Source organism: Bicyclus anynana, chromosome 5, assembly GCF_947172395.1.
Source record: "Bicyclus anynana chromosome 5, ilBicAnyn1.1, whole genome shotgun sequence".
Classification (NCBI taxonomy): Eukaryota; Metazoa; Arthropoda; class Insecta; order Lepidoptera; family Nymphalidae; genus Bicyclus; species Bicyclus anynana.
In genome coordinates this window covers 1,245,891-1,258,540 of record NC_069087.1, presented here as the reverse complement: position 1 = coordinate 1,258,540, position 12,650 = coordinate 1,245,891, and the positions used below count along the sequence as shown (strand labels likewise).

General features: G+C 36.2%; 1 protein-coding gene across 9 annotated transcripts in view; it reads right to left on the bottom strand.

Annotated features, from left to right (window-relative positions):
* LOC112042945 (disintegrin and metalloproteinase domain-containing protein 22) overlaps positions 1-12,650 on the bottom strand; it is a 422,343-nt gene that overhangs the window by 116,071 nt on the left and 293,622 nt on the right. For all 9 annotated transcript variants that reach the window (XM_052881807.1, XM_052881814.1, XM_052881811.1 and 6 more), the window contains one exon: positions 9,022-9,168. In XM_052881807.1, the coding sequence (XP_052737767.1) occupies positions 9,022-9,168 (147 nt within the window). The remainder of the gene's footprint in view (positions 1-9,021; positions 9,169-12,650) is intronic.

The window sequence follows — 12,650 nt, the reverse complement described above, 5'->3', positions numbered from 1 at the left end:
TTAGTAGACGTCCGCTTAGAATGGATTTTGCAAGAGGGCCGGATTAAGGAGGTCTAAGTGAATACACGAGCGTCCGCTAGTAACTCTATCGATTCAGCAGTCAAGACGTGAAAGCAAAACAAACAGATTGAGATTCAAGAAACAAATGAACCAATATTTACGGCCTTCATCCCTCTTATCTCGTTGCGCTTAAACGATAAGGATACCCATAAAACTTAAAATATAAACCGCAAAAGTTTCCCATGAAAACTTTGTCAATATAACTTAAACAAGGCTCAAAAATATGGTCCGTCCTCATTTGCGCTACAAATCTGTCGGCGTCAGTAAATTTATGCAGCGGGCGCCGATAAGGGCCCGGGATTATCTGGGCCCTTGACAAATGTCGTCCGCTATGACAGTGCCGGTCCTGTGGGTGACACACCGACGATCATTGGGACATTTTGATGTTTGTTTGCACAAGTTCAACCGGGAAAGTACATTAATTAAAAAAAAAATGTTAGGACCGGACTCATAATTTGAGAGAAAATGGCTATATTTAAAAATTAATGTTTTAATTATAATTAGAAAACGGCCGCGAATTCATCAGACTTTAGATCTCTTTAATCCAGCCTTTACAGTAGTATCGCTGTAAAAATGGAGTAACTTCTCTTGTTTTTCCAATATTTCCCTTCACTGCTCTGCTCCTATTGATCGTAGCGTGATGAAAAGTACTATAACCTGCCTAGGAGTATGAAGAATAATTGTACCAAGTTTCATTAATATCCGTCGAGTAGGTAGTTTTTGTTTCTATAACGAACATAGAGACAGACAGACAAAAATTTCATTGATTGTATTTTTGGCATCGTATCGATCACTAATCATCCTCTGATAGTTATTTTGGAAACATATTTCATATACAGATTTGTTATAAGTATAGATTAAAGAATATAGCCTTATTATTATTAAGTAATAAGGCAAGTATTCTTTACAAAATTACTACAACTATTTCACACTAACTTTTCATGTCAATGCCATCGATTATTTTGTCAAGAACGAATTGAACAAACGAGCTAACGATTGAAACGATACGAGTCAAAAGTTTCGTTATAAATCACGAAAGCCTTGCTGTGCGTTTACCCACCCACCAGCTTACTCTGTGCGTGAGGATTAAACAATCCTCACTAAGAATTTTTTAATTCTTTAACTATCCAGAGGTGTAAAAAAGTTTTATTTTAGAAACGATTCACGATAACATATATCTACCAGTAGGTATATGTCGCTCCCTCAGACTAAATACATAAGGACTAGTATCGCACCCAAATTCACGAACAAAATTTTCTGCCATTTTCTAAGGAAAACGAGCTTAGATTTCATACATATCTTATGCTAAACCAGCAGTTTTTGTTCGTTTTTTACACCATTTAACTACACAAGAAGGTATTTTTACGGAGGTTTTTAACCGACGGACACGATTGTAAACTATGAAACATCGATTCTAGCTACAATACCAAACTGTCTCCCGGTTACGTATGGAATTGCCTTTGGAAGCAATTTTAAAGACGTCAAAAAGTCTATTTGGTCTTCAGTGTGCGTACAAGTTGACGGGCAGACAATTTGCCGTTGTCCGCGGGGACAGCTGAATCCTCATATGTGCCTCATATGTGTCTTTTGTATTCCGCCTGTGGTTTATGGCGTAGTTTATATGGGCCTCTCCTTATATAGCGCGATTTTTCAAATATCCCTTTCCCTTTTTATCGTAGCATTTTTTGTCTATTGTTAAGAATATTGCATAATATATCTCAAATTATACAAGTTATCAAAAGATATTATTTCTCTCAGGGAAGCCTTAACCCTAGAGAGTGCGTCCCCAAGGTGGCGGATAGGGGAATGCCCGCTGGCAAGAAAGCTGAAGGGTAGGAGATGTAAAATACCTCCCGTGGACCAAAAAGGCCGGTGAGAAAACTCCGTTAACAAACCCAACCTCGGAGCTCCGTCGACATATTCGACGAAAGAGGTCCTAGGTTGTGATGGGCGCTCAGGTCGGAGCGTTCATTAGAGCGGCGGCGGAAGAGCCCGCAAGGGCCAACGGCAACGTTCAAGTCTTCCAGGAAGATTACGACCTTGGTGTCAGGTGGCAACCGACCGTAAAACATAAGCCAAAACAACCATACCAATCATGAGGCACTGATGACGCAAAGGAGCGTACAAAATGGCGCCACATGATTGGGAAAGCCGACCCCGTATAAACGGGAAAAGGCGAGGCCGAAGAAGAAGATCAAAAGATATTATTTGAATGGGTTTCTTGTTTTGCGTTTGAATGTTTTTTATTTTAGTTTGAAGTCTATTATTATCACAGTAACATCAATATATTTTTCAATACTTAATGATAGTGAAAAACTTCATATTAAGGAAACTTTCATTTGATGTATCATAATATTCAGTATCCAGTTAAAATAGTACTAATCTAACTAAACAAAAAATCAACATAACATCACATACGTAAAATTATAGTCAGGAAAATATTATTGTATTCTTCGAGATCACTACGAACCCCGAGAGTAATTTAGCTGAAATGACTCAAACAGTGTTAGAAATTCGTTAATGTAACGAATTAAAACATATGGGTCCAAATTAGGCCATCAGTTCAGAAATTTTTTTTATTGAGACGAATTTATTTATGACCCTATATAAACTTATAATCCACTCAACGGTTTTGAATTAGGCTATTTTACTATTATTGTTTATGTAACTAGCAGACGTCCAAGTTTTACTTGCGTAGATCCCATTCCCACGAGAATACGGTAATAAAATATGGCCTATGTCACTTACAAATAACGTAGGTTTCTAGTGGTAAAATAATTTTCAAAATCGGCACAATCCCAGATCCAGAGATTACTCCTTTATAATATTAGTATAGAAATGTTTTTTTTATTCTTTACAAGTTAGCCCTTGATTACAATCTCACCTGATGGTAAGTAATGATGCAATCTATCGTGGAAGCAGGCTAACTTGTTAGGAGGAGGATGTAAATAAACACGACATCGTACCGCAACGCTGAATTGCTTGGCGATACGTCTTTGCCGGTTACTAGCCACGGCCGAAGCCTCCCAGCATGCATTCCGTGGTTTAACACAAACAACACACACGGCGGTTATTTAAGTCGAACAATTTCAAAGGATTTTTCTGTTGCTATCCATTTGGATGTCACAGACAGGCATGGATATACACGTCAAAGACATACTTCTCATTTTGTGATAAAAAATCAAAGCTTTGGAGTTATGATAGTGTCGCCAGTGAGACAATGGCTCTGATTAACCCGTGCAGTACCGGTCCTTTGTTGATAGCGCCATTGTGATGTTTAACTGTGATCGCCTACTGATAACTAGTCGCTACTGTAAACTATGAAGACAGACGGACATCATTATTAGTTACTAGCTCATTCCCATGACTTCCTATGTGAAATGAAGTTATTCACCAATCCCATAGAAACAATGTATTTATTGAGATACAAAGTATTCCTGTTAACTAGACTAGGGAGACCCAATCTTTTACTCATTCCCGTTCAGTCGTTATGGCATGAAGGAGTAACAAACATACACACTGACACAAAAACCTTCGCCTTCATAATAATAATGTGACTAGAGATAGAATTTCGACTGCTGATTTCCTGGAAACACTTCGTCTCGAATGTTAAAGTTCTAAAAAGAGCCAATTATGACTGTAGCGGTGTAGCCACATGACAATCATCATGAGGAGGACTGCATATTTCGGGCATCTGCAAAGAGGATCCCTTTAAATGGATCCCCTTTGCAGATGTTTCCTAGGTTGATCTTAAAAGGTTGATACCCGGAAAACGTGCACCAAGAAGACAGCGATGAAATTAAGGCTACCTCCTTATAGGATCTCTCCTTATAGGATATCTCCTTATAGGATTTATCCTTATAGGATATCTCCTTATAGGATCCCTCCTTATAGGATCCCTCCTTATAGGATCCCTCCTTATATAATCCCTCATTATAGGAGAGGGGATATGAAGCTTAGACCCACCACGCTGCTCCAACGTAGATTGATATTAGGGTGACAATGTTAAATTAACAGCCACTGTCGGGTGTTTACTACTAAAACTACCCGGTAATGAATAATGAATATAATGAAAATGAATAATGGTTCCGGTGAATGGTATTCACCGGAAAATGACCTTCACATACGAAATGGAGAAAGATCGGTCGCTTCCATTCTTGGATGTCCTAGTCAAGGTCCGACTAGATGGTAGTTTTAGTCACAATGTTTACCGGAAGCAGACACACACGGACAGATATTTACATGGCTCTTCGCATCACCATCCACGACACCTTGCGTCAGTGGCTACCACCCTCTTCAATCGCGCTCAGGACCTGTGTGATGACGTTCACATCCAGGCTGAGCTGGAACATATAAGCAAGGTGTTACGTCGAAATGGTCATAAGCCCTTGTATTAAAAAATAGTTCACATCAACGGAGAGAACGACCTTTGGAAGTCGAAAGAAGAATGGCCTACTTACCTTTTGTTAAAGGGGTAATTGATAAAATTGGATCGTTCCTAAGGAAAAAATACAACATAAAGACTGTGTTTACTCCTTTACAAAAGATCGCCCACATGATGCGTTCTCCAAAGGATCGTTTGCCATACCAGTGTCCGGGTGTGTATAAAATCGACTGCAGCTGTGGTAGCTCTTATATTGGACAAACGAAGAGGCAACCCGTGTAACAGAACATATACGAGCGATAAAAAACAACGACCCGCAAAAGTCTGCGACAGCTGATCACATTCTACAACCGGAAACTAAACATTGGATTGAGATCCATAATCCACGCATTATTTCCACGGACCGCCACTATATACCCCGAGTAGTTCGAGAAGCCATTGAAATTCGAAAATACAAAAATTTCAATCGGGAAGATGGTTTCAAACTAGCCAGCGAGTGGAACCCGGTGGTAGAATTGTGCAAACCAAGAGGGCGCCGCGATACGCATAATAACAAAAGCGATGTCGTGAGTGTGGTTTGCCTAAACAGCCAAAAACGCGAGGTCGTTGAAAAAAGAAAAAGAACAAGAAAGAGGGTAGATCGATTTTGCCCCTAACAGCTGACTTCACTTCTCATCTCGCAACTTCAGTCCCGTCGTGACCACGATCCATGCAACTGGGTCGAAATATCGACAATAAAAATCTCGTCGTTTTATCGTGGTATGTACCCGTTTAAATAACATTCATAATGACCAGAAAGAAATTCTCGATCTCAAATCGAAGCCGCTTATGCTAATCACGGGAGTAACGAGCCAGTTACAACTATAATCGTATAATCATATTATAATTAGAATGATATAATTTCCGCAATGAATCATCAGCTCATCACGATATTGACACCGTACGGCGGATAATTAAATGAGGGCGCAATATTCGGTAGCCACTTTGTAATTATATTAACGTCTATTTATTAGCGGCCATATTTTGTATAATTGATATTTGATAGTCTCGCTTAATAGGTAATGTGGTGGTGGATTTTGGGGTTTAATAATGTTATCAGTAGGTACATTAAAGCGGTCTTTACGGTATACTGTTTTTATCATCATCATCAATATCAGCCGATGGACGTCCACTGTTGGATATAGGCGTCTTGCGTGGACTTCTAAACAAAACGGTCTCGAGCTGCCAGCATCCAGTGGCTACATCTAGTGGGTTGTCAGTCCAGCACCTTGGGACCCCAACGTCCATCGGCTCTGTAAACTATGTACCCATTGCCACTTCAGCTTCGTGACTCGCTGAGCTATGTCAGTGACCTTGGTTATTCTGCGGATCTCCTCATTTCTGAGTCGATCACGCAGAGATACTCCAAGCATAGCACCTTCAACCGCTGAGTGACTTTGAGCCTTTTTATGAAGGCCACAGCTACTTAGTGTTTTGTTTATTAAATATACAGATGTTAAGTGAGTGTTGTCTAAAATCATCACCATAATTGTAAGCCCATTTAAAACAAGCAAGTCCTCTATAACCTTAACAACTACAAAGTCACTTACGGTGAGTTCTCAGCCAAGGGCTTGTTTGGCATTGAATACAGAAAAAACATATTTAAGACCATTCTTCAACTGAGAGCAAAAGTCAGGTAAAAACACATTAAGTGCCTCACTTTATCTCCAAAGTAAGTACCTAAATTATTATGAAAAATATAGGTGGGCCCACAATACGGTTTTTTACTCCATTCATAATTATTTTCAAGCTTAATTTCGCAATTTATGGGAACGGTGCAAAAAACAAGGTTGACCGAAAATTAGCAAGTCATCCGCGTAAACGAAATTTAAGAGGTCGTCGGCGGAAACAACGTTGTACCACGCCTCGATGGAGAAGCGCCTCGTAAAAAGTTTCTATTTATCAAAGTGTAGGACCACTGGGTCAAAAATTACTTATAAGTTTATGGTTATAAATTTTAACTATAGTTTGTCATAATCATCATTATTAGTTTACATTAAATTTTTACCTTAACTGGGCAAGGCAAGCCATAGGGGAGGTAATACAGAGTTAAAACCACCACAGTGCTTCGGTTACAGCTGTTGGCGGGATAAGGTGAAAATGTTTGATTTTGTTTTAATGTTTATGTCATATTAATCCTACGTGGGATTTACTATACCAACTTCCCAACTCCGGCCTGAGAACTTCTTTGCTTGCCTTTTTCCTGTATTTCTCTGACACTCTTTCTCCGTCACTTAAATAAGAAGAGATTTCCGTTTCCGTTGGACTGTTTTGTGTCGATTCACTTTTTATGTGACTTTGTCTTTATCCCAAATATGCTTATAAAGAAGCTTCAATACAAAGAGACAAGCTCATCATAGATTCTTTACTTCTCATCAATATAATATAATAACTGTGCTAGTTAAATTATTAATTACGGATGAAACTGTTATTATGTCTAATAATTTCTCTTGTCCTGTACTTGAAGGGGTTTTAAGTGGTCAAAAACACGATTTACGACAAGCAACTTAATTAGTGCACTGTTAGCGCGTCAGTGCGGCACATAAATAAGTATACGTATAAACGGAATTTACGGCGCGATCGCGACTCCGAAGGCGCAGTAAACGGGTTAGGTGGCGTACGTATAAATAATATTTAACTGCCCTCCAGTGGCAGGGTTAAATTTTGTCGGGGTTTTTTAATGCTTCTTTTTTGTAATAAAAGAATGTTAGATTGGTGGTTCGAATGTTCTGAATTGCAATGTGGTCTTTTTAACCCCTGATGTAAAAAGAGGAGTGTTATAAGTGTGACGTGTCTGTCTGTATGTCTGTCTGTGGTACCATAGCTCGAACGGATGAAGCGATTTCAATTAAGTTTGTTTTGTATGAAAGGTGATTTATGTGCGAGTGTGCTTAGACGTCATGTTAGATGAAAATCTATTAAAAGGTTCTGGGGTGTGGGGAAGAATAACCGAATGTAGCGTGAATGTATGTAACTAATAATTTCATGACTGTTAGCGACGCAAATTATTATTATATTTATAAAGAAAATCCCGACCTTATTGTATGTATTTAATAAAATAAACGGGCCGAGCAAACAACGGAACGTATAACGTTCAAGGGCAACTGTCAGTTTTGACAGATTTTTGAATACACCCAGTTCGTTACGAATTATCCAACTGTCTACATCCCTTGTACCGATATACGTCCCGAATAGCTCATTTTCACCGAATATTTCTGTGTTTTTGTTTCGTCCGTTACAATGACCTTTCAAAATTTTCAATTTTATATTATTCTTACAACCAAATATCAACTATCAACATGGTTTCTGACGAGCATTGACGATCTTTCATGCAACCGATTTTTTTTTAAGTTGTAACGATAAATTATACACTGTGTTGATTATGATAACTAAACAAGAATATTTATATTGCATTGAAATAAATATGTTGTAAATATGGATTTTATTTTTGCAAAATAAATTTGAGATTTTCTATATGCGCTTGCAAAAAACGCCCCACCCGGTAAAACGGTGACGTCATAGAGTCATAAAATCATTAGATTTGTATGAGCGTTCAAACAAAATTACAAATATATTTGTTAATTAGAGCGGTTATGTTTACTAAGTATTTTGATTTTTCGTCTAATCAGAAAACTAGATATTTGATTACCAAACATCTTTCATTTGTATATATTAATCATCTACCCAACTACCAAATCCCATGTGACTAACGCATTTCTATAAAACATCGACTGGCCACATAATTCGCGTCGCCCTCCTAGTGGCGAGGCTAAGTTGGCGTTCTAACTTCCAAACGATCACCAATATTGAAACTGTATGAAACACATTTCTCGTTATTATTATTGGGAATAGTAATTAATTAGCCGCGGTTTAATTACACGGAATGCCGCAATTTGCGCGAGAGGGGCTAAATTAAATTAGACATATTAATTTAGATTTCAATTAATGTCAATTTCTGTTATATAAGCAATTAATAATTGTAGCGTATTGACGTTAAAACATGGATAAGTTGTGTTAATTAACAAATTTTTATTTATTTTTAGATGCGGAAAACTACAAATTGTTTTTGAAAAGGAAAATGTGGGTTAAGTTAAGAAAAGTCAATGAAAGTGTCACCTTTCCAAAATCGAGTAAAAGAGATTTCAATAAATATACTAAATTATCATTATTTATTAATGATAAATATATCAATATAAATGCAACACAGTGTCACACAAAAGCTGTATTATCGATTGAATGTTTCTGATACACAATGTAATATGTTATACAGATTTTTCGTTTGTTTTATATACTTCTTGTGTTGTAATTATTTTATCTAATAAAATTTATCTTATCTTACTTATTTAAATCCCGAGAAAATAAATTAATAAAATTGCTGTATTCCTACTTAAAATGGTCAATCAAAAGAAGCGGCAAAATACCGCAGCGTGCAGACGTTGGCAGAAAAGACGCGTCAGTTTTAGGGTTAACTTTGACTTTGAACATACCTTTCAATGACCTTTGATTAATTAAAATGAGAGTAAGATAAAGTGACTGACCGATAGATCGCCGCCGTAGAAGGGATGAATGACGAAGGTCTCGTTGCCGATGTGGATGACGCCCGACACTCCGTTGCATGTGTGGAAGGCGGCTGACGCGCCCGGGTAGTCCTTCACTGTGCCGTGGTAGTAGCAGTGCTCGATCTCCTGAAAAATTAGACAATATCAAGCTTTAATGTCGCGTTCACACGGTTGCCGAACTTCAACAAGCCCTCAAAAGTCCAGACGTGTGGAATCGCTTATTACAAATCAACTTCATCATTATCAACCCATATTCGGCTGGCCATATAGGGCTCGCTGCTGAGCTCGAGTCTCCTCTTAGAATGAGAGGGGTTAGGCCAATAGTCCACCACGCTAGCCCAATGCGGATTGGCAGATTTCACACACGCAGAGAATTAAGAAAATTTTATGGTCTGCAGGTTTCCTCACGATGTTTTCCGTCATCGTTAGAGACACGTGATATTTAATTTCTTAAAATGCACACAACTGAAAAGTTGGAGGTGCATGCCCCGGACCGAATTCGAACACACACTCCGGAATCGGAGGCCGAGGTCATATCCACTGGGCTATCACGGCTAAATCAACTTAGTAAAGATCTAATATGTTGACAAACTTGCTTGTCGTACTTGACTTTTGTATCAAGCAATGTCAAAGGCTTTAAACAAAGCAGCCGATGATCAAATTGTTAACAAACGCGTTTGATTTAACGGTTTGATTCTTTATGGCGGGCGTCCACAGATCCAATTCGTACGTGTCGAACGTATCGCATCAAGCGGATTTTAGTATTTTTTGTATAAAAAGTTATACAAGTGCGTCCACTGATCCGCATATTTTGAATAGAAAATAAGAAAGATATTTTAAAATAAAAAATCTTTATATAGGCATTTCTATTACTGCCGCTTCTTATATTAAAGGTTCCTCGAATAATAGCTACAATTTCGATAACGTTCTTTTTACATCTTGTTTACATTATTCCAGTATCTCTATTTTTGTTACAATAAACGTCGCTAAACTTTATTCAGAGATACAACACTAGGTACAGAATCATCGTAAATACAATTCAGAAAAGAAGATGAAAGTAAGTTTTGAGTTTTCGTACGGATCGCATGGAACGGATTTTATCTACCGTAAAAAATTCGTTTGATGCGATGCATCCGATACGTACGATGCGGATCTGTGGACGCCTGCTATAACAGGGACTCTTTCCTTTATAGGTCCCTGGGCTAAAATTTGAGTTTCGATATAGAATATACATAAGTCATACTAATAGTTTTTTATATAACTCTCTTCCAAAGAGTAAATTATACTTTTTGATTAGTTTATTATCTGCAGTAGTAAAAAAACATAAGTCGAGCTTTTAAGAAAAACAAATACGAATTTCAGTATCAGTTATTCATCACAATTTTTATTATCTCCTACTATTTATTTATACTTTTTACGATACTAATATAATTACAATCAGCATTGTTATCCTTTAAAAGTAACCGAAAAGGAAAATACAATTTATACAGAAATTAATAAGCCAAAAAGTACCCTTCAAAGACATTGTAATTTTGATGTTCTTTAATATTAAAAAATGATGACAGAACGAAATTTATCCCCAACAAGTAGGCAACGAGGCGCAAACAACAAAAACCTAATTCGTTTTCAAAAGAGAGAAATTTACAATACATTCGATAAAATTGGGACCATTTTTCTTCTGCTGATAAAAAAAGTAATTAAATTTTACCCTCTCAAAACTCTATCGAGAACATAACGGCCTGTTCACATTGTTCCAGTTGGTTTAGTTTATTTATTCTTCTCTTAAAATTACAATATCTTTACACTTATCTATTCCATTAATAGATAATTAAACTGTTTACAGCTGAGTTGTAAACTGTTACTGTACTAAATTACTCGTTGGATTTTCAGTGTTGAGAATTGCAAATTTTGAAGATTTTAGTTATTTTATTTGCAATGTATGTTTTATCGCTATGTTATTGGTTTCATGGTAGTTGGTGATTGGTTATTCTTAATGGTAAAGAGCCATTGAAATACGACATTTTTTTATTGATATATTATCTATACTAATATTACAAAAAGGTAACGTTTCTAAGGTAAGGTAATAATCTCTACAGCTACCAAACCGATTTTTAAATTCTTTTACCAAAAGAAAGCCACAATAAACAACAATAGGTAAATAAATATTTGTCAGTGTTTTGGGCTAAATTTGGGCCACGTAAAAAGAAAGTACAAAAAGAAGTAGAAAATTTAATGCGTAGAAGCCTTATATTGTCCAAACCAGTATTTTTGTTGGTAACTTGTTAGTAGACAAATCAGAACCCCTCGCTTACTTTAGTAACAAACTATTGCCTAAGAAAACAATATCTTACATGATCAGAACAAACCAACAGGATATTGATAGTAAGCTGACTTATTTCAAAACATAAAACTTAAAAACTCAAAACTAACTTTCATCTTTTTTTCTGAACTGTAAGTATAATGATCCTGTACCTAGTGTTGTATCCCTGAATATTGTTTTAGCGATGTTTATTGTAAGAAAAATAGAGCTACTGGAATAGTGTAAATGAGATATTAGAGAACGTTATCGAAATTGTAGCTATTAATCGAATAACCCCTAATATAGGCAATAGAAATGCTGATATAAAGAATTTCGATGAACAATTTTTTACTTTAAAATATCATTCTCATTTTCTATTCAAAAGTTTCTCCGTTATAAAAGACATCTCTGTTAGAGGAGTGAATATATAGACTAAAGATTCCATTGAGATGAATATTTATTTGTACACAAATAGAAAATATTTAAATTAAACAACAAGCTTGATTTAAATATCTCTCCCTGTTTTTTGTACTATTTCTGTCACTCGTAGTCTTTCGTAATTTTAATATCATAAATATGACAACAAATAGTTGGAAGGTTTATAATTATATAATATATTATATAATTATAAACCTATTCTTTCTCAATAAAAAAAAAAGCAAAGATATATTTGTTTAGGAAAATATATACGTTTGCTTTTTTATTTAGAATAATACAGAAACACAGTTCTTCAATTTCAAAGTTGAAAAAATCAGGAAATTTGCGACCATTTTTCAAGCCCAAGAAATGAAAAAATGTCTTCTTTTATGTCTTCGAAGACGGGGAATGAAACCTTCGAATGCCTTGTAAGCAATCTGGCTTGGTCGTTTCTTTTGACGTATAACAAAAAGACTGCAAAACCATCGTCCAATTCTGTAAGAGTCCTAACGCACTGGGGTATGAGATCAGCGGTTATTATAAACATCTACTAATATTATAAATCTCAAGTATTAATTGTTACTCACTAACTTATATCATGTGAGTTTTAGCCGTGTTTCATAATTAATTAATACTTACATAACTCATTAATCTTATGAACTACACTGAGCCGATTTAAAAAATATTAATTTTGTGTTATAGATAATGTAATGTAATATAAATGTTGTTATTCATCATCATACAAAAAAAATAACATCTTATAGTGACCATATCAATTTTTGTGTCGGATAGATACATTTATCGAGAAAGACAAGTAAGTCTTTATAACACTACGCTACAATAGGAGCGGGACATATCAATATTCATATCAGCCAATTAGAACGGCCCTTAG